This window comes from Sinohyriopsis cumingii, unplaced genomic scaffold, assembly GCF_028554795.1.
Source record: "Sinohyriopsis cumingii isolate HCF-2022 unplaced genomic scaffold, ASM2855479v2 utg002028l, whole genome shotgun sequence".
Lineage (NCBI taxonomy): Eukaryota > Metazoa > Mollusca > Bivalvia > Unionida > Unionidae > Sinohyriopsis > Sinohyriopsis cumingii.
The window spans coordinates 613,041-636,638 of NW_028316110.1; the positions used below are offsets into that span (position 1 = coordinate 613,041).

General features: G+C 34.4%; 2 protein-coding genes across 3 annotated transcripts in view; both read left to right on the forward strand.

Annotated features, from left to right (window-relative positions):
* LOC149771216 (uncharacterized) overlaps positions 1-12,309 on the forward strand; it is a 50,301-nt gene extending 37,992 nt beyond the window's left edge. For both annotated transcript variants that reach the window (XM_089948719.1, XM_089948721.1), the window contains exons 15-18: positions 1,320-1,390; positions 2,795-2,977; positions 7,247-8,311; positions 8,706-12,309. In XM_089948719.1, coding sequence (XP_089804845.1) covers positions 1,320-1,390; positions 2,795-2,977; positions 7,247-8,311; positions 8,706-9,154 — 1,768 coding nt within the window. In that variant the 3' untranslated portion in view covers positions 9,155-12,309. The remainder of the gene's footprint in view (positions 1-1,319; positions 1,391-2,794; positions 2,978-7,246; positions 8,312-8,705) is intronic.
* A 3,829-nt stretch (positions 12,310-16,138) lies between these two features.
* LOC149771217 (uncharacterized) overlaps positions 16,139-23,598 on the forward strand; it is a 28,426-nt gene continuing 20,966 nt past the window's right edge. Inside the window, exons 1-2 of the mRNA XM_089948723.1 lie at positions 16,139-16,183; positions 22,359-22,413. Coding sequence (XP_089804849.1) covers positions 16,139-16,183; positions 22,359-22,413 — 100 coding nt within the window. The remainder of the gene's footprint in view (positions 16,184-22,358; positions 22,414-23,598) is intronic.

A 23,598-nucleotide genomic window follows, 5' to 3' on the forward strand; every position in this document is an offset into this window, starting at 1 on the left:
AGAGCGGACCATGCGTGGGTGCTTCTCTGGCCATTGACTAGAGCGAGTGGAACCGGAGTTACATCTTGGACGTCGAATGGGCGCCACGATAGTTATATATATGTGTTCCATGTTATTTTCACTATTGCTATCTGAGCAAATTTTCATTCCTATTGCAATATCGTTATGTGAACGATCGATAGGTTCATAATTTCATTCATTCCTATTGCAATATCGTTATATGAACGATCGATAGGTTCATAAGTCCATTCATTCCTATTGCAATATCGTTATGTGAACGATCAATAGGTTCATAATTTCATTGATTCCTATCGTTATATGAACGATCGATAGGTTCATAATTTCATTCATTCCTATTGCAATATCGTTATGTGAACGATCGATAGGTTCATAATTTCATTTATTCCTATCGTTATATGAACGATCGATGGGATCATATTTTCATTCATTCCTACTGCAATATCGTTATATGAACGATCGATATGTTCAAATTTACATGCAATTCAATATCGTTATATGAACGATACATTCAAATTTACATTCTTTTCAATATCGTTATATGAACAATACATTCAAATTTACCTCCATTTCAAAATCGTTATTTGAATGATACATTCAAATTTACATGCTTTTCAATATCGTTTTATGAACGATACATTCAAATTTATATGAATTTCAATATCGTTATATGAACGATGCATTCAAGACTTTGTTTATATTGGGGTGTAGATCATATACTTTTATTTTGTTGATCGGTGATAGGACTTAATTCACGTTTGTTTGAAATTCCATTTGTTAAATTCATGTTTGAGAGTTTTCTCGTTGAGTTAATTGTTGTTGATAGTTCCATGTTAGGAACTTCATAATTTCCTTATCTTCTTGTTTATAATGGTGTCAGATTTGTTAATATTTAATTTGCGTTTATAAATAAACATCTTATAAACGCAGTTGCTTTTGGTGTCTTCCCTAATCCAGTCCCAAACCGGCTTCATCTTGTGACAATATAATTATAAATAAATAAATAAATAAATAAATATATATATATATATATATATATATATATATATATATATATATATATATATATATATATATATATATATATAAAGCAACAACAACAACACATTATTTTCTCTGTAGATGTGAATCAAAACGCATGTATATCTATTACCGTGGCGTTGAGGCCAATAACGCTGCTATATATTATAGGTTTCATGGAATCTCTTAAATCTATTGATATTATGTTAATTTGTCAAGGTCTATGTTGGTGTGCATTTTCTCTTTAAGTTTATGAATGCTCCATTCATTGTTACTTCCAGTCAAATTTATGACACTGGTTCGGAGGAGGAAGAGAAAGTTCGTCGAAGTAATGAGGACTCAGCAAGCTCTGGTAAAATAATAATAATAATAATAATAATAATAATAATAATAATAATAATAATAATAATAATCACGCGTCCATTGCAGGGTTTAAACTATAATAGATGTTTTCAAACTTATGTCTGTGCAATATAATTCAATAAATTTTCTGAATGTACTTTGCACAAATGGACTCATGCATGAATAACATGCATACATACATGCAAGATCCTTTAAAATTTGCCTATCCTGATTCCCAGCAAAATTAAAAACATGTCAATGCCTACAATTAACCTATAGTTACATTCAACCGGATTAAGTCGGAAGAATTGTTCATACGTCGAGGCATTTACGGTCCTAATAAAATTTATTTTAATAAATTGGTAATTGTTACTAGTTTGAAAGTTTATTTATCCCGATGTATTGTTGATTTCTGGTACATAGTACATTTTTAATATATCCGAGAATCGTGTGAATTTCATTTATGTACTATATAGCCGACAATTATACATATTACGAAACTGCAATGGTTTAGTTTCATATATGCTACAGGTATAATTGCTTGTATGTATTTAACCAAGTTTCACATGGATTGTTTTGTCTGTTTGACTAAGTAAATTGTCCGGTTTGGTTGGTACATGTCGTTTGTTTTGTTTTCACGTAACGAAGCGTATTTTCGCGTCTTACCATTTAGAAGCCCTCTTTTACAACATAATTTTCCATTACCATTAATATCCATCTATTGATCAGGAATTTAAAAAATAAATGTCATTTTTTAAAGTATCGATATAATATTGATTTCTTGATAAATGTAAAAACATCTTCATATTGATGGACACATTGACTTATTTACTGTTTCGTCTATTTCCTTCTATTCTATTCTGTTCTATTAATTCGGTAAGTATAAAGTATGATCCCAAATATAAACTGAGTACGATCTCCGTGGAGATAAAGATCTGCTGTGAAAAGAGGTCTCCTCTTCGAGATGGTGAAATGTTCACTTTAAGTATCACTAGACCCAGAGTAAAAATATATAGACAGGCAGATGGGCATGTTGCAAATGTTAAATATACAGACATATAATTATTAAATATGGGCCGAATTATTTGTAGTTCAACAAAAAAGCAAAACGATCACCTAGATACCTTAATGCTGCAATATCAGCAAAAGGGAAGGAGATAATACAGACCCTTTCCATACGCATTCAAACTTAGTAAGAAAATCAAGAGATCACGATAGAGCAAGTAATTCGCAGTAGTCACCACATTATTATATTTTAATTGCTGTGAGTAGATGAATCGCCACACAAAAAAGATGAAACAATTTAACTAGCCGTTTTATGTTTTCAATATTTACCCTTTCACTTGTCCCAGCAGTTTGTATAATAATTGAACTCGTTTTTAATTTTTTCTTCCGCTATTCGTATAATTTTCAGAAACGAGTTCTACCACTCTTGAATTTAAAGAAATTCATGCTGTCGATGTCATGCTTGAGGCACTCTCAGATCACAGTCCTCCCCAAGTACTTGAAGCAAAGACAAAGTCTCTCATAACTAAGTACAGGCGTGTCGAGAGAGAAGTAGGCTGGCTAAGATCATTGGAAGACACTTTAGATAAAGGTTCGTACACATCTGCAATATTAAACCAAACCATTTAAACATACATTCTTTATACTGTACATTAATATATACACTGATACACATAACTGATGACGTGTATTTGAAAGAATAATTATGGATGAATATCAGTTTGAAAAATATTTTTCGTGTTTCTTGCCTAGCCTGTATTAAGATAAACAGGACATGCAATTTAGAACGCGGGGCCTTCACTCAGGCGATCCAGGTGTGTTAAGAGTCAATCTCACGCCTCAGTATTTCACGTTTTCATGACACTTTTATTTCCGCTTTATGACCTTAAAGTTATATGATATTCGGGACGAACAGGGGTGTTGCGCTGTGGGAACGTGTATAAACGGCTTCCATTTTTTGCTCGTTCCCTTGCCATTTTTTTAATTCTGTCCATTTGCCCCCTGCATCTGAGTAACATGCGTTCCCTCACTTCTTTATTGTGTTTCTTCACTTGTTTATTTAGCACTATACCACTGGGGGTGAAACATGGTAAACTTACACTAAAGACGTATAGCATGCAACAACTTTTGGGACCGATTTTCATGCCCAAGGTTACATATCAGCTTTTTCCATTACACTTTCTTTCCTTCTCTATAAAATTAGAGCTGTTTGATAATAGGGATGCAGTTTGGTATACTTGTATTTTCGTCACTTTGGTGTGTCTTATCTTCATGGCCTGTGTCATTGTTATATACTGAATCTTTCAATTATACTTTACGTTTCACACTAAAAGCCCAGTTCCATTTGAAATGAAGGGTTGAAACATGGCACATCTATCATTACTGAAAGGTGTATCATGTACTACACTGAACACCCCATCGTTGAGGTTATAGTTACAGGACAGTGTTGTTTGTGTCAGTCACATTTAACTGTTGCACTTAACGTAACAGCTATTTAAGATAAATGGATGAAGTTTTTGTATCGACACTAGAATGTATTTTCTGTTGAGTGATTGGGGTCTTAAATTAAAGGTTACACGTCTGTAGTTTAAGGTTGCTTTTGCTTCTGCCTTATATCATTAAAGGTGTTTGAGGTACAGGGGTGAAACATAGTACAAATGTTGTTCAGTTTGATAGGCTCTCTTTTATCAGGGTCAAGGCAGTATCATGATGGTGAAGGTCACTGATCCATTTTTAAACCTCATTTCTGTACACTTGTTATAATCTCTTGAAGCCAGACAACGAGACTATTACCTTCCTTATCAGGACAACACTTTTACATGCCTGTCCTTAATGTCATAGAGCATATTATTACGGACCTTTATAACTATCGTGATTGGAATTGAATCTCAGAGTGGAATATAGTGTAGTGAAATGAACTGTCCAATATAAAAAGGTATCGTCCGAATATAATGAAGACGCTATGACTGGTAAAGAAAATACGAAGTTTATTTAAAGACAATCTGAAGGTGTCAGTAACCTATATCTTACTCATCCGCAGAATATCCAAATATTGACACAGCACACTTAGATAACTAATATAAATAAAAAGGTTTCCAACTGGAACGGATTATAATTTAAACAAAATATGAACTGTACAAAAATTAAACAAACAAATTATTAACGACCCCAACAATATGATCCCATTCTAATAATGATATAAGTGATTCGCGTAGTCATTTACGACATTTTCACACAATTAGAGATCAATATGTTTTCACTCACATAGCGATAGATTATATGTTTTCACTCAAATAGTGATACATGATAGGAAACATTGGGATATATATCTTGCGACGTCAGATTCATCAGCACAAGGTGTTTTCAACCAGAACGCTATGTCGGTGGGTCAAGGAGCCACCACGAATGGTCAGCCCTTCCCGGACTGCCTAAGGATCCGTATAAGCGTTGTTCTCTGCACACCAGTTGGTCCTGAACCATTGGTCCTTCACCACGTTATAACCATTTACTTCTTCCGGGGGACGTCTCCTGTGGCCTAGTGGTTAGAGCGTCCGCCTCGGATGCGGAAGATCGTGGGTTCAATCCCCGGCCGAGTCATACCAAAGACCTATAAAAATGGTACTAACAGCTCCCTCGCTTGGCGCTCAGCATTAAGAGGTTAGTGTTAGGATTGGTCGGCCTGGTGTCAGGTTAATGTGACTGGGTGGAACATCATGCTACATGTCTGCGGCATGATGCCCCAGTGCTAGACATCACTATAAACTGCCACATTGCAGCTATATGACTGAAACATTGTTAAAGCTACGTTAAAAATCCAAATCACACACACACACACACCTCTTTCGGGCAAACGTCACCACCGACAACAGCACATTGGGTATATCCCAACCCAAATTAGCAGACGGCTAAAACACCTTCAATATAGTGCATACACGGAGATGCAGCATAACTATCATTCATTCAGCTAAATATATAACATCTATATCCGTGTTATGTCTGTGACACGGTCAAGTATCTCATGCAATGACGTATGTTACGCAAATGGAGTTGATTATTTTGTAAAAATCATTATCGGTAGCACTGTACAATGTTATCATAATTTGTTTCATAAGTGATCTTGTATCTGACAAGAATCATACAGAACTTGAAGTAACAGCGATATGACTGAAACATTAATACACGCACCATTAATGTAAATGTACTCGTTCCGTTCAGTTACGTTCTGGTAAATTAGAAAACAGACTTTAAAAAAATCGAATAACATTGTATTATACGACACAAGTCGGAACTACATAAAATACAGGATAGATATGATAATACAACACTTTTATCCTATAATACAAATAGGAAAAACATTTGACTATTTAGATACCTCTGCATCTGGAGATATTGCGTCGTAAAGTGGACCTCTCACTCACAAGACATGTCTCGTAAGCACTTTGCTCGTGCAGCATGGGGTGAACCGAAATCACTACCTCGAAATAATATACGATAAATATAAACCTCCCTCAGGTAGCGCTGTACACGGAAACAAAACCCAAGTACATGTATGTAATCCAAATAATAAATGTACACAATTCCGTGACATCCAATATGCCGTCAATGACTATGAATAACTTTTCTGACTTGTAATAAAACTGTAAATATATCGATTCTGTACATTCTTGCAATTTACACCTATAATCTCAATATTCTGAGTCGCGCGTGGTGTTATTTTCAGTAGAACAAATCAGCAACACCTGATGATATATTGAGCTTGAATGATCAGCAAATGCTATTTGAACGTACTTTCGACCCAGGCTTATCGCTACATGGTCACATTCGATTCTTTCCAAGAATCCAATTTAGGCTTCAGTCTTGCTTCCTTGTAAAAATTTAGACACCTAATATCGACATGACCAAGTCACCTATCCAATTCTTATTCATTCACGGCTTTATTGTTTACTAGTTTCGTATTATTTCCTGGAAGAAAATAACCTCTGCATATGATGGATGTGGGATTATATCTTAATTTCTAAGCATGCTCACGCGATAAACCCATTCTGTACAAGTACTTGACCTTATAACCCTAATACAGTGACTGAATCAAATGTATTTTATCAGCTCTCTCTCTTATTATTGCTGAATAGCTGCGTAAAGAAATGGCGTTAGGATTATACTGAGTATATTTTACTGTTTTTAAATTATAATATAGCACTTGTGGCTTTCTAACTATGGCATCACTTTCCGTTTGTAGATTTGTATACATTTAAAACAAACTAAGAGAGTTTAATTTTATATACTTTTAACATTTATAATTTGCAAATGCAGTCTCAAAATTCAAACCATATAAAAAGCAAGTCACCATTCAGCTCGGAAAATAACTGCAAAGAAATCAATACTGGTATTGAACATATGGGATGAATCAATATTCAAGATTTCTCGTAGCAGGGATTCTCCAATATAATAGAATACATACACACTGCGGGCTCATTTAATACCATGTCGCAGGCAAAGATAGGAACGAACCATCCGTAATAACGTTACTACCAGATTTAATCGTATATGGCCAAGGTATGTATCGGTTGAAACAAATATTTTGTTCGCATATGCTGACCTGTGTTTTGCACATATACGTGTGCGTTGGTGTCGTTGACATAACAGAAGTAAATGATAAAAGGTGCAGTAAAATATACCATAAAGTTTCTTTTCTGTATGATGCCTAGTTAAGTTTTAGGTAAAGGTAATAAATACCGAGAATGTTATATATTTATCAGTATTTAACGATCCTTTTGTGAAATTACTATAATTTAACCCAGTGCATATGATGTGCTATGTTTATTTCCTGAACCAACTCTGTGTTTCTTGTTTTTATTTTCAGGTCTAACTACGGAGGAATTGAGACAAAAGATATTCGTAATCCTATTTCAGGCTCACACAAGCGACCTTGAAGATTTTCTGAAGACATGCCAGACCAGTTATGACATTCTTGAGGCTTCCATTTCTTATGTCTTAAAAGTTGGAGATATGCAAGCAAAAGCAAGCATACTTAAGATTGCCGTACGTGAACTCCAAGCAAAGGTTGGTAAAAAGCATTATTATGTGTGGGAAGGCATGGACTACAGAGATGGAAAGCAAGGTGAATTTTCATTAGTCTGCTTTTACACTCGTGATTTGCACGATCAACCTAAGGTATTTCTTGGTCTGCCAGTGTTGTACAAAGAATGGAATACCACTGAAAAAGATCCGCTTGAAAACTGTTTAAGCGAAGACTATCGCCATACGAATTTCTTGCAAAAAGAGAAAGACATCAAACGTGTATTAGTAGATCATCAGATTGACGTCCTCTTCAGCAACCATTCCAATTTAGAAGCAGTCAGTGCTAGTTCGGTCATATCTTCAAAAACTAGAGGTGCTGTCAAAACTCCGTCAATAGTTTTGTATTGTAGATTCAAAGGCGTGATTCCAGTTGGAGAGGATAAGTTTCCAACAGAACTAAGAGTAAGTGACATAGTGTTGCCGACGGATGTCCGTGAGGGATTTTTCACTTTCGGTATGATGAATCAGCCCCCACTAAGACCCACTGACTATCAGCCGACACTAAAGATGGGCTGTAGTATTGGGAGAGAAGGTGTACAGCTTTCAGGAACTCTTGGTCCATTTGTGAGGGACGATGAAGGAAATGTTGGGTTCTTAACATGTGCTCACCTTCTTGGAATAGACATACAACGTACCATAAACCAAAACGTTGTGCAGCCTGCAGATATGGATGCTGTACATGTGCCACGTGATAACAGCAGAGTTTGTGGTACAATACGGAATGTTATTTTCGATGATCAGAGGCCGATTGGACTAGACGCAGCTCTTGTAATGGTAGACACATCGATAAGAGACATAGATCCAGTTAATTTTATATGGAATGATGCGAATCAGCTGAATTTGGCAGGTACAACTTTATTCTGAAGTTCTTTGCAAAAACAATATACTTTGGTATACATGGATTACATTCATGATTCAGAGTCACAGTTGCAGATTTATTTATAAACATTGAGATGAATCCATTCACGCTCGAGTTAAGGATACGTGTGATATAAATTAAAGTAAATTTTCCAAATAAGTGTTCAAAATAGATGAGTTCGTAAATGCAATGAATTAATCTTTCTGTACTGTTATGTCTGTCATAGAGTCTTTGAAAAGCAAATGTCTGAGTATTCGCAGATTTTGGTAGATAGTTTTGCCCACAGAAGCACTACGTTTTCTGTTGAAACAGGCAATATCATAACTCATTATCATAAATCACACTTATTGTATTACTACACTTTACTCTATTGCTTGCTCAGGTTTTGATCTTGACCGACCTCCATCCTTTCTTGGTGGATCTGTACAGACAGAGATAACATTCGGCGCCGATGAGAGCAGAAGAGTCATTAAATGTGGACGATCTACTGGTCTAAAAAGAGGTTCACTCGCTCTGGATGGCGCTAGTGTCAGAATACACGATAGTGCTCTCAGATTTCATGAGGAATTTCCGTGGATGGGTAATGAAAACTTCGTCATGAGAGGCCAATATATTGTAGAATGCAGTGGAACACCTTTCTTCGATTTGGGTGACTCGGGTGCAGGCGTTTACCTTGTCGAACGTGGAGGAATGACACTGTCGCTTTTTGGATTAGCTATTGGATTGTTGAATGAATCTTACTGTGTTGTTACGCCAATTAGATCTGTCCTAGAAGCATTTGGCTTGAGACCTGACAATGTATTGTCGGCCGAACAGATGGAAGCAATGTAGAACGATTGTATACAACCTAAACTATCTAAGTATGCTACTGACCTTTTAAGAAGCACATGTTTACTTAGTAGATAAAGCTGTTTATGATACAAGGACTTAGCTATAGCAAATATTTGTGAAACTCTTTATAAAGTTGACATATATTTTTGACCCTTATTTGTGACCTTTCTAAAAGCCACCCATGGTATTACGTACAATAAAAGATAAATATTTAGGCTTAGAGCAGATAATTCACAAGGTTGTAATGCTGAACAAAACTGATTAAAACTGTTAAATGTAAAACAGAAGTAGTCATACTAATTTTGCAACGAACCTGTCACAATATACATAGTGTTACAGGGAATACAAGTAAATACTATATACAGGTAATAAGGATGGCACATATTAAAATATTTAATTCAAAAATGGTATTTTAATTATGATTTGTACCAAATCTATACAAAAATAGTATAATAATGTTGTTTTCACATCTATTAATAAACATACTAAACGTTAAAACCTTTTTATTAAGACCACAATAAACAAATAACATATTGTAACTACTGTACATTTGTAAACCTCATAACTACATTAAAACTCAGTGGTAAAATCTCTTATATTCACTCCATCAAATCATATTTTCAAACAATTAGCGATATTTATATGGTTTGTTCCTGATGACCTCCAAATTGAATTCGTCTACTGTTAAATAAGGTCCTAATTTTGTCGTGCTCATTGGAATCATCGAAACAATTAGGTTGTATCCAAAGAAACTTACTAATAAACTCCCCTGCTTTATAAGAGAGACACCCTTTCAAATAATGATAATTTTACAAGTATTTAAAAACAATAAAAATTACCGATCTACCAACATGTGTTGATAAGAGTTAGAGATATCCTGTATTGAAGTAATTATATAGCAAAATGTTGTATATTTTCTATTTTTAAAAAAAAATCCTGCTACATATTTTCAATACAGAATTTTAAAAATATTCATACATTTGTAGTCCAGTTAGAATTTCAAAATTTTTCCTCTCTATTTCTGAATTCTGTAAACGCTGTCGTGTACTTTCAATTCATTCGCCAATTGTCACTAAAACATTTATTTATTCATTTTTCTGTGGATTTATCGCAACCAGTTTGCCATCATTGTTTGTCCAATTGGAACATCTCCATAATTGTTCAATGCGATATGGGAATGTTCGCATGACTGGACGTTACATGACCGTACGCGAATTATAATCAATTACTTCCTTTATAACAGCCAGAATGAGGGGCATATTGAATGGATTCGTGATCACCTTTAACATTACGAAACTACTAATGCATGGTATCACAACATCTTAACATCAGCATATTTTATCCAAATCGGCCTTGATATCATTATGAAACTGTTATATGAGTCCCTGGATTGTACAGTATGCACTTTGCAGAGCAGCAGAACTGTTCTTCTACTCCGACATGTTTACGTCACTGTCATTTAACTATGCTACTTCATATGTAAATGTTTGCAGGTGACAGACGTGCAGCCGTAGTTCACTTTATCGAGCGTTATTTGTTTCTATCGATCGGCGTTAGATTTATTGACTGGTTCAAAGACTCGAAAAGGCTATAACAAACTATATTTTAACTTTTCAAATACCCCTCATTCAATTTAACCAGACCGAATTTTGATTGCAGGTATAAAGCATCCTACAAATGAGCAAGGGAATACGTTATAACATGTTTTTGTAGAGCCCATACAAGTGGCACGAAAGACATAACAATCATTATTCTGGCATGCTTCAACAGTTTGTGTCGGTTTGGTTGAAAGGTTTTACATACATTTCATAAAACTCTCACAGATTCTCGTGACACTTGACTCTACTCGTTTTGCAGTTTAGGCAGATAATTCTGATAACAAATTGCTCTTTGTTCGATTCTTCGACATTAGGGCTAAAGTCACAGTTAGACTCAATACACTCGGTAAAGACTACTTTCATTTGTTGATATATTTTAATCGCTCATTGGATTTCTTCCATATCTAGGATGAATTATTATTAAGTGAAGGTAACCCATTCTGCAATATGTTCTAATAACCTTAAGACCTTGGGGTCTATATCACACATTTTGCAGCAAAACTTTCTTCGTTTGCTCCACCCGCTGGTCGTATCATTCTGATTTAAAAAATAATATTCAATAGTCAGTGAAAAATCATTTATGAAGCAATGAAGCAGATGATGCTATATTTTGTTTTCTACGTGTGGTTCTGCACCTAACGTAATTAATTTAAGAGTGTTGTAGTTAGTATAAAAGAATGTGCATATAGTGACGATGAAAATGACTTGGGTCATGTTTTCTATTTGTAGTCTATTTTTGTCTATTCTAAATGGAAAAGGGTGAATACAGTGATTTTGGTTTCTTTTTTAAACATCTATTCTGACTGCTTGTTTTCTTTTTTTAGCTTGCAAAACTTACAGACGTTTTAACGGTCTGTTATATTGATTTAATAACACATTGTAACCTTGTATGCATGCGTTCGTTTGATCATTGTATATCATTTATTTGCAAACACTATCTGAATATTTACTAATATTTTTAGAATTTTGTTTCTTCATGTTTTACGCTTAGAAAATCCAGATAATAGTGTACACTGTTTTATTTATTTAACAGAAGTCATCTAACATATAGTTTTCTTGTAATTTTTAATAAACCTAACTTCTAATTGTTGAAGCAAAGTGATTAATAGTTATTTCAGTGCCCATAAGGGAGCTATGTGCTTCTATCTTATGAAAGCTTTGTGACTGTGCGCAATGCTTTCGCTTGCGGTATGGTCGGTTTCATGCATTGCCGGAGTTCGTTCATGTTGCTGTGCGTTTTACTCAGCTTAGAAGAAGAAATCTGTCAAGTTCGCGCATACATTTTATACAGCTTTCTTAGTTTCATCACACGGAATATTATACTAAAGTTTATAATAACATCTCTTTCCATCCTTTCCTCCCTCCCTTTCTCTCTCTCTCTCTCTCTCTCTCTCTCTCTCGCAAGCTAGCTCGCTATTTATTTCGGCTTATTTAACACATGATACATGAGTATACTTGTGTCAAAATTTCAAATGATTTGCGATGATTTGATTGCTTGTATACTGTGAAGGAGAGCATTTTTCTGTGTATGTCTTCATTCATAAAGTAACATAGGTAAATATCACCTCTTTTCTTTTTTGGTCACACTTTTTGGCCACATACTGCACTAAAGATCCATCATATTTACATTAAATGACCGTACCATAAACGTACTTTTTTGTTAATGGCTGATCATTTCTTCTGGATTGATGTCACATACAACATCAAACTGAGTTCTGGTTAAAGATGTTAAATTCAGTCGGTAATTTTGAACTCTCCTACAATTAATTTTTGTTTTTAATTAGGTAGGAGCTAATTTGACAGAGAAATGGATTATTAATCAACACACACAGTTCTAAAATAGGTTAAAAGTTTTACATTTTGACGATTTCGTGATTACGGGTCTTATGTAACATTCTTGTCGTTTAGAGAAGTGCTGGTTTTTACCCTAGGTCTGTTCCAGGCCCCCTAAAAATGACATCACGTTTGGTTACTTATTCCTTATTTTCCATTCGGTATTTCCGATTCCTACCAATTTATATACATTAAGGACTAAACACATCCGGAAAGGATACAATGCAGGTCATAAGAGGATTCAATTTTACATATAAATATTGGTACTATCATACCCTCTTTGAACAATTTTGACATGTAGCCTTGTTTAAGATTTTATCTCTACGAATCCAGTTGACATGCAAATTAATTCTTCACGAAGTTATCTTTGAGAGAGGAATCAGCGAAGTATGTGGCAATATATGGATACCGGATGTGCAATCCAGGTACAATGTGTGTCAGTTCGACCAACATTTTACACCAAAATAATCCGTACTTCAACCCTTAAAGAAGGTTTTGATTTCGATAGGTCTTTACTATTTTATGCATGTGGATATGTTTGACCCTATAAGAATTGTTAAGGTAGTTCATTCAGATAAATCCGATATACAGTTGGATCCTTATGGACACCGGCAGCATTAAACTGGTAAGGTGTTAGCAGATTATATCGAGATTCTGCGTTTCGTGAATCCCTATTAAGAGAATTGTGATTTAAACAAATGCTTGACAGTATTAAATTGTATGCATGTGTGTGGGCTCTCGCACACCCTCCTAAACTAATTTTGACATATACCCCTACTTAGACTATTTTTATTTTCTTGCCTCTTTGAAAGTTTCGGGTAATCTATCTACTCCAAAATCGTAACAATGTCAAAGAATCTTCGTCGATACAATTGCCGGAAGTATAGAGCTAAATATATGGTAGGTATAACAATACCCATGAGAATATTATCTCTTAAGTAGAATTAGGCAGCATGAAAGCGGTAGATTGTGGACCAATTGTATAAACTTTTTGGAATGCGTGGATATCTACTTAGATAACTTTGATATCAAACCCCATTTGGAAGTTGCTAGTTAGGCAACATAAAGAAATGATTAGAGAAAATTCGTGTAGCCAACGTCAAAAAAATTGGGGCTTACATTCATGGTCAGTATAACACGGACCGTGAGGGGATTGACTATGGCGTATACATATGTGACCCAACATCCCTTCTTAAAGAAATTTTAGAAATCCCTTCTTTCAGGTTTCATCTCCAGGAATATGTTCGACCCCCATAATAAGTATTACAAAGACTTCGTCCAACGGAAGAAGCAAAATAATACACATCATATAGGTGCCGGCTCCCTATAGCAGGAACAATGTGGATCAATTCTAATGACAGTTTGTACAAGCTGAACCCTACTTAGAGGATATTGATTTCGACGCCTCTTTGCACGTTTCTGACTATGGATCTGTTCCAACGGTAGAAAAAGTGAACAGAAATTTCAAATTCCTCTAGTCGATTTAAAGAAGTAGTCACCTATATATAAGGGATGGTTGGTCATAATAAACGGCCATGAGTTGATTGAATCTTAGAACCGACAAATGCTCCAAAATAGCCCTCCTTACATGATTTTTAACATGGTCTCTTCTACGAAATGCGTTATGAAGGGATATTTTCGACCACCGGAAGATATATTGACATAGTACGTTGATTCTAATAACAAATTGCACAAAAAATGAAATCTTACATACATCACGTTTTGACAGTTTATGCTTACGTATCTGTTCCAAACGTGATTAAAATTTACGAAATATTCGTCAAGTCGATTGTTGGAAATAGGATGCTAAATACATGGAGCCATACAAATCAGTAAATGGAGTATATCTTATGGACTCTAAACTCCGCACCTCAAATAATTTGACATGCACCCAAATAGGAGGGTAATTTTCTGTACTAAGTTAAATTTGCAAATTGTGGATTGAATCTATCAATATTCTTCACTATGTATAACTCTAATTAGGGAATTTTTAATTTCGCCTCTGTGTGGCAGTTACGACTGGGAGTGGTTCATACAGCTGCAAAGGTTTAGAGAGAATTAGTCGTGCCGATTTCGAGATGGATGCATAACAGTGGCCTTGAGAGTATTTCAATTTACGTCGATATAAGGGCTCTAAGAGAAATAAAAGAGTCAGTAATGCTAAAGGCTGTACAAAAACATTACTCGTTAAAGAACATGAAGCCCTCGAAGTGAGTAAATTTAAAACTCTTCCTTTACACTTCTTAGTAATATATCGTCTCCAATAGTCTTATGTTACGTGTTTAGGCTCAAAAAACAATAACACAAGAAAGTGTAAAAACAACAAGTTTTGTAAAATAAATAAAATAATTTATTTCTCTGGAAATATTCTGTAAAAATGAACATATATGAACTTGCGATTTCCAGAATCAAATCCAAAAATAATCCAAGAATAATCCACGAATAACATTTTTGAAATCCTAATATTGAAATGTTCTAATGATTCCAAGTTCGAGTCCCGAAGAGGTTTATAGCAACTGAACCGCCCAACAGCTACATTTGGAACAGATCACTAGTTTGCAAGTGCCAAAAAAGTATGATTACAAACTTTCTCTAAGTAGAGGTAAACACATTGCAAAACTTGGATATAATTGATCCACAATGTGCTAGATTACAACTGTGGATATCCCTCCAAATTCTCTGATTTCTCTCGACGAGCGATATACGAAAATACCTTAAGGAAATGGGCATGTAATCAAAGCTTTATTATAGTTGAAACAATAGGATTATCCATGTAGCTCGACTAATTGTTTTGTCACACCATATTAGAAGGGTCTAGATGGACCAACAGCTATGAATGCCCTGAAGAGTGTTCAAATTACAGTCGGGAATACGCAACTCATTCTTTAGTTAATCAGTACTAAGAAATAATGAATAAGTAATCAACTCGATGTCTCGACAAAGACTGGTACAAACCCGGAGCCTTCCAGATTTATTTAAGGCTTTTTTCCAGGTCACTTGTCTTTGATAAAATCGTCTGTTCCTCGTCTTACAGCTGTCAATTTTGGAGCATTGTCGCAAAATTACTTAATATGCTTTACCTCAGGTTGCTGTACAGTTTGGAAGAATGCCAATTTATATGTTACAAAAGAAAGTGCTTTTATCATGTTAAAGCGTGTGTATATTCATGTGTATGTGTTATGTGATTAGTATATCTAGTTACATCTTTTGCATTTAGTTTTAACCTATCTGCCAGGTAGCCATATTTTACACATCAAGAACATGGGATAAGTAAAAGGTCTGAGATGAATTTTGTTCGATCGTCGGTAAGTCCTGATTTATCTCTCCAAGTTTATTTAAAACATGTTTACGTTGATTCTGACACTAGTATTACCACTGTCTTAGATTAACAACCATTGTGGAATAAATGTGAAAATTTTCATTCATAGGCCCTTCGTTCCCATTTTAACTGAGGTGAGAATGTTCTTGTCGACATCGATATTGTGATGTTGATCCGATTGGGTTTTAAAATAAAATGATAAACATAACTAGGTTAAATTCAAATAGCAAACTAATGAACTTGTATGAGGAATTAAATATTCGCACATCAGAGTGCAAGGTAAGGGGTAACCATTTTAATAATTAGCGTTGCCTTCGTTTTCTTAGCTGCCAGTACAACAATGTTTTATCTACAAAATAATATGGGGATATTCACTCAAAAACTATGTCGTTGCCTTGAGTAATATTCATATGAAAATAACATTTTGACGTGGGATGGATCAATTAATTTGTTTTTCGATCGATATTATGATCCTTAATATCTGTTTTTTAATATATCAGTCACTTTATCTATCTATCCATCTATAAGTCTCTCTGCTGATTTTCTGACTGTTCCTTTTTGGGGGTTATCTAATATTAATCCATTGTTTCCATGTGCTATAACATATTGGTAGTGTCATTTATAATGCATAATAATCGCTCACTGTTGATATGTTTGATACAGTATTCTATTGTTCTATTGTACAAGATTCAAGTTTTCATATTTATAAAATAATGTGCAGTGTATCACACACAAATGAGATTAGACCAAGGGTGTTTGTATTTGAAACTTGTATAAAAAAATCTTGTTTTATGAAATCAGGACTGTTATTCACAAGAATGAATATATATATATATATATATATATATATATATATATATATATATATATATATATATATATATATGCGGGATACTAAAATAAGGGTGTGCTTTTAATTAGATGTTCACTGGTGTGAAATAGTGGTTTATATAATTGTCTACCTACACTTTACACAACCAAGCAAAATAACTTAATCTCTTGACTGATAGTACCGCATAAACACATGAATCATGAATGCCAAATAGGAATTCATAAGTTGCTCAGTTCTCTTTATGCAAACATATTTTCTCCTACTCACCACGCAATGAACCCACAAAACCCACAAAATATACCCATGCTATGGGAAATAATTTAATTCTTATGAGAAGCCGCAGACAGACTTATCCAAATGGGAAATAACCCCAAACTTGTAAACAGGATTATTATTATTATTATTATTATTATTATTATTATTATTTCTGCAGTCTTAATATCTTCAATTAGAACTTATGCCCGTGTAGCTGTATAATATCTTGAGATCGTTATAATTTACAGCCGTGAACAAAGATACAGATAACATTGACGCAGGCATTTATCAGCAGTCACAACCAATATAGATATGCATAACAACACATGTTCACAGTGATACATGTTTTCTAAATGAAATGCGCTTTTGCTGGGAAAAAATGATCAAAGGTGATTAGACACACAGGATCGTTTAGGTTTATATTTACGGATAAAGATTTAGTGGAAACAAAATACTCAGAACATAAGCATATGTAGTGGAAGGTTTAAACAGAAGCCTAAAGACAAGGTTATGGAAGCGTTTTACTAAAATTAAACATAAAAATATCTACCAGATGTAATTGATGATTACAATCACACCTATCACAGATAAATAGACACCACTTTTGTTGAAGCAAGGAAGGCAAAATACAAAAGAATCGACCAGTATGTTTAAGTCATTTACAATGCATACATTTGAAATACATATTTATACAAGCGGTGAAACAGTCAGGAATACACAATAAAAAAACAATTATTGAAACTGGTTACCTTTCTAAATGGACAGCAGTAATATTTAAAATCAGCTAATGTACTTTAGGCGATCAAGATGTATAACCGTAATAGGTAAGTGCTAGTGAAATCAATCGGAAGTGGTGATTCTTTAAACAATTGGGATGCAGCTATAATTAGTGTACCATTACATGAATGTCACTTTTATCAGAGACAAGCGAAGTAAAGTGCATACATATCAGTAATAAGGACATAATATAAATCCTACTATCTCCAGAATCCAGACAACCCAAGAACGAAAATTCGTGTCTTTTTCTCTCTATAACAAATAGACAAAGGTCGAAAACTCTTGTAGTCTACAGGTGGCGCTCTTTTACGTTTAGCAGAACATCGTATAACTGAATGCTCGCATTGCGGGGAGAATGGGATGGTAGTAAAGTAATGTGATGTCGTATGTATTCTCGGAGAAAAAAATTCACTATCAGAAAGTTGTCTCTTTTGAATTCGTTCCCTTATCACATTAACGTTAGGGGAATAGGCAATAAGTGTAGGGAATCTTAAGCATCCAACTTATAACCAAAGTAAACACTGAGTGGAGAATATTTTCTCCCAATATGGATGTTAACACGATCGTCTGTTTGTGATCAGCACATCCTGTGGTGGAGTGGTGTACGCTTGAAAAGAAGCAATAATGAGCTCTTCTTACCACATAAAATGCCTGGGCGAATCCAGTGGAATCTGCACAGAGAACAATGTAGCCGTGTAGAGTAATGCAGTCAGAAAACGCAGATGCTAAGTCCGCCTAAGTTTAAATCAAATTTACATAATTGTGGTAAAATTTCAAGACATAATGTATACCGGATGTAGAATAATTCTTCATACATCTGAAAATAACAAAATTCTCACTGGATGGAATGAAAATAGCACAACTATCCACTTGGTTTCGGGAGGTGAAGTGAAAGATTTCTTGCCAGTTCACCAGCGAGGGCTAATATAGTGGCAGCAGCTATAAGCTGGTCTTTGAGATTTGGAACAGAGTATAAAGCAATGAAAACCACATAGGAGTTGGTACAGTCATGAGGATGTGTACACTACTTTCAAACTTCATTCAATAATTATATTGCCGCGTATCACACATAATCAATCAACAATATTTACATTGATAACTTTTACCACAATGAACTAAAGTCGCAGAATGAATGGCAAAAGATGGCTGTCATATTTCATACTGGCATTTGATTAACAACAATTTTCCTAACCATTATACCAATTAATATATTGCTTATATCGCGATGAGGACACTGCTTTCTGAAAGACAACATCTTCCATATACAGATTTATTCATATCGAATAACAACGTTGATACAGTTGATCATATTTGGCTGCAAAACTTTGAAACTTCGACTACATGATAACTGGAGATATGCACATGGAAAATAAATAGTTATTAATGATAGTGTTTACTGAAAATGGAGATCGGCATCAATGGTAAAGAAGAGAAATACATATTAACAAAGAAATTAGGTAATGGGAATTTCGGAATCGCAAAATAGAATCAAGTATACAAATTTTACAATGGAAGTTTTACTACGAGTAAATCTGCAGGCTTTGCAAGCTTTTTACTGCAGCTTGACAGATGGGACAATGAGGTTAGTAAAGGGATCATATAATTATCATCATCCGCGTATTAAGCGCATTGGTCAATAGCATGACAGATATTACGTAGTCCGTTCCGATATCATTAAATGCTGATGCAACTACTACTACTAGGTGAGCAAGTTACAAGACATTTGAGAACATCATGGAAAACTTCTAACAGCGCATAACCGATTCAAAAATGAACTGGACTAGGGTGCTGGTGGTAACGGCGACGTTTTGATGTTTAATGACACGATTGTACGAAAAAAGATAATATAGCTGAATACAACAACAAATTTTCAAAAGAATTGTTAGTCTTTTAATTTTGGGTTAACCCTACAATTCAAATAGAAATTATCATATTGGCCATGGCAAAGGCAAATAAAAAATTCAAAACAGCACAATACAAAATTAAAAAGGAGAAAAATGAAGACAAATTGAATTACATTTATGTAGAGGGAATATAAATGATGACAATGCAAAATATGTCATAGATTGTACCGTTCCATACTGTCTTTGCTCATGTGATTTCCACTAAATCAGTTACACATTCATTGGTAGACTTCGGGATAACTTCAGGTTTATTGCTTCAAAAACACGCTTTTTTCTGACACAATGACACATGTCTATTTAAAGATATCAAAAAGGTAAATAGATCAACAAGGAAAATAAACCCAACAATTTCTCAAAGCGATGAAAAAATTCAATATATCGAAACACTAATTAGTATTTAAATAGTACCGGATCTCTAAAGGAGAATGATCATTTCCTGCCGTGCTGTTGATCCTTTTATTTCATTAACTACACTAGTTAACATGGTCGCCATTACACACATAGCTTTGTATTATGCAGTGAAGTTGTACAAAGAAAATATATTAAACTTTACCGTAGAAAATCGTTTCAATGATAAAGTTAGATATCAATGATTCAACATTCTTGTTGTGTTCTTCTGTCAAAGTCAATAAATGGAAAGATTAATTATCTTCCCATTTGCATCTAATTTGACATTGTATCTTAGTGATTTCAATATGCTAATTCTAGCCAAATGTGTCTCTCAATTTTTATTATTATCTTTCTAACAGGTTTGCAATAGTTGTTTGCTATACTCAATAATGTCTTTCTCTTCGTTACACTTTGAACATGTCTTAAGCTCCATCACTTACTTACCCAACTAATTTCAATATATATCTTACTTTCTGAAATAAAGTTATTTCGCATATACACTTATTTTCATCTTGCACTCATGTTGATCTAACATTCAATTGTCAATTTTCTTTTTCTATATAATATTTATTTAACTGCAGTTTTCATCATTTTGGTATCTTTGTCTGAAATAGTCTCTTTCAATGGTCTTTAACTTCATTTCTTCACTTTTTGTCATGTGTTTTGGAATAATGAGCATTTATCGTGTTTCTACATTAATTTATGTTTTAATCTTCAGCATTTTTGAGACATGGCTGAACTTCAACCGGAACTAACTTTAATTTGAGAACCATATTAATTTCAGCAAAAGATAATGCTGGTTTCAAAAACATAGTGATAAAAGACATTGTAAAGATAACAATGAACAAGTTAAAATATGGAATTTGTTCAACACAACCCCTGAAATGCTTACAGTCTGTCTTTAGTACATGAACAGGTTGATTGTATAAATTACGGCATATCATGTCATTCTGGCAATGATTTATTGTACTTTGTATCGCAAAAGGCATAAACACGTTGTACAATGCAGCACATAAATCATTTCTCACATTTGTTTGTACTAAAAACACTTTCGATGATGTCAATAGTTCCACCCACAGACAAGGGTGATAAAGAAACTGCAAAGATAATTACTCTATTTAGACTCATTCAATCACAGTGGACTAATTGACAGGTAATGGATTTTTACTTCCTGGTATAATTGTTATTGATGTGGCGTAATGTCCTGTGCCAAAGCATTATAAATGTCGACGTAAATACAAACATTTAAAGAAGGTGGTAAAACTATCTCAGGGAGTCTAATCCGTCCACCACATCATTTCATCAGACACACACAAATAGCAAACGTTTGAAGCTCATCCTATGTATCATGACTCTACACAGAAGGTAGCTACAGGCAATGCAAAAGCTGACATAGCCATATATATTGCAGTGGCTGTAACAGGTATAGCTACATATATTTTAGCCATTAATCAAGTAGGAAATGTTGTATGATTTTATATTATATTTAGTTAATAAGTTAAGTATTTACGTATCGTCTCTAGAAATATCTCGCTAACTGTGTTTGGATATCTAATTTATGTCACAGTTTAACTTTTAACCCTTCCAGCTGTTCTTGCAATTCATTCTTTTTCTGCTATAGCAGGATGTAATTTTGAATTACAAATGCAGTTTTTCACTTCGAAATTTCTCGTAAACTTCACCCGTTATAGTTTCAGGTTCTTTTTCTTGCTGATTAACCTGCCTCCTTGTGTTTTGTTCTTTTTATTGCTATCCCCTTATGTACTTTAGTTGATTGCCTCTGTACAACAGAGAGACAATCTATGACAAAATAATAAATTGTAATCATTGGACAAATTACAACGTGCAATTTTTCCCTCCCATTTTTGCGGGGAATCACGAGGACACCAATATATGACAAGAGGATAAATAGCGTAGGAGAAACTGGACCTCTGAGGTTAGGAAGTCTCATGGCTGGTCAACAAAATAATTAAAACGTTTTAATGCCAAATCCTGTTCAAATTATTTCTACCTCTTCGTTAAATATTTTATTTGCCAATGTTTTACTTACATTCCAATAGCCTGTGACTTCGGAAACATCATTGACTAGGAAAGATAAATATGCCGATCTAGAGGTTTTCTTTTTTAAAGTCAAGTGGCGATAACATTACTTCCCGAATGTAATAAATATGTATTAGCTTCTTCAACAGAATATAAGCCAATATTAATATTTCAGTACTTGTCCAGAACAAGCTTACATAAAAGAAGGCTTATATTGAGAAACTACTGAATATTTACTTTCCTTTTCTTTCTCAAGTTTAGGAATGAAGATGAAAGGTATCAGCATGAAGGAGTCATACACAAAGAAACTGGTAAATAAGGATATGAGCATTATTTTTTCAAGTGCTAGTAAAGTTTCTGAAATATAAAAATGAATCAGCGATAATATATCATATTACAAATTCCTCATAATATGATCATGCTGCCTATTTTATACATATCGTGTTGTTTTCCGACAAGAAACGAATGCAATTTTTCCACATATTCTTGATATTTCGTGTCTAAGTTGACACTTTGAAAACCAAGTTAGAATGTTGCATACCTCCATCTGAAGTAGAGATGAAAAACTGCCATTCCTCATCAAACAGATTGTAGAAGGGAAAGTTGACCCATTCCCTTTATACTTTGCTGTCGTCTGCATACTTTGATATAACAAATTCGAAGAGCGCGATGGATTTAAAATTCACCGCAGACTACTGCAGAGATCCAGCAAGGAACGTAAGATCCCCACCTCTTACAACACAGCGGTAGATTCGCCGCATTCGTCATTTAGCGTTATTTCTGACATTCATCAGATTAACAGCTTAGAAGATGGCCAAGATTGTAATATCTCGGAGACACTCTGACAAAATCAGCCAATGCCGAGTTCAAATTAGATATCATATGTTGATAGTCTCAGGTTATTACAATCTAGTGTAAACATGCTTCTATAGTCTGCATAATGATTTCATAATTTGCTCATTCATCGTAGGCAGGTGACGGAATAAATGGTATGCACGCAGTTGTGTCTGGGGCATAGATCTATTTACATCTGTGATGGAAATCCTATAACAAGTAATTTCGATTAAATATGAACAATTATCCTCCGGCATCTTGTGTAAAAGTAGATCAATAACTGTAGTTTGGTCAAGGTTCTATTCTTTTGTTTCACCCTTTGCAAATGCATTAAGCAACCATTATCTTAATTGCTAAAAATTATAATTATACGTATGACTTACAATATGATTTCGGTCGCTTTCCATGCATTATTGCGCTGTTCAGTAATAACTAATAGGTAATCGTCATGTTGTAGATCCTAATTTTTCTAGGTTTTGATTAAATACTTAGTTGTAACATGGCGTGCGTTTCGATGCTTCACAGCAGTCCAATTACATGATATCCAATTCCAAGAGGCGCTTTTAGACCTTCAGACACGAGCAACACTCCAGTTAAGGTACCTTCACGCAGTACCAACTTTCAATCAATTAAGGCTGATTTAAGGGGCTTTTCGTTCGCTA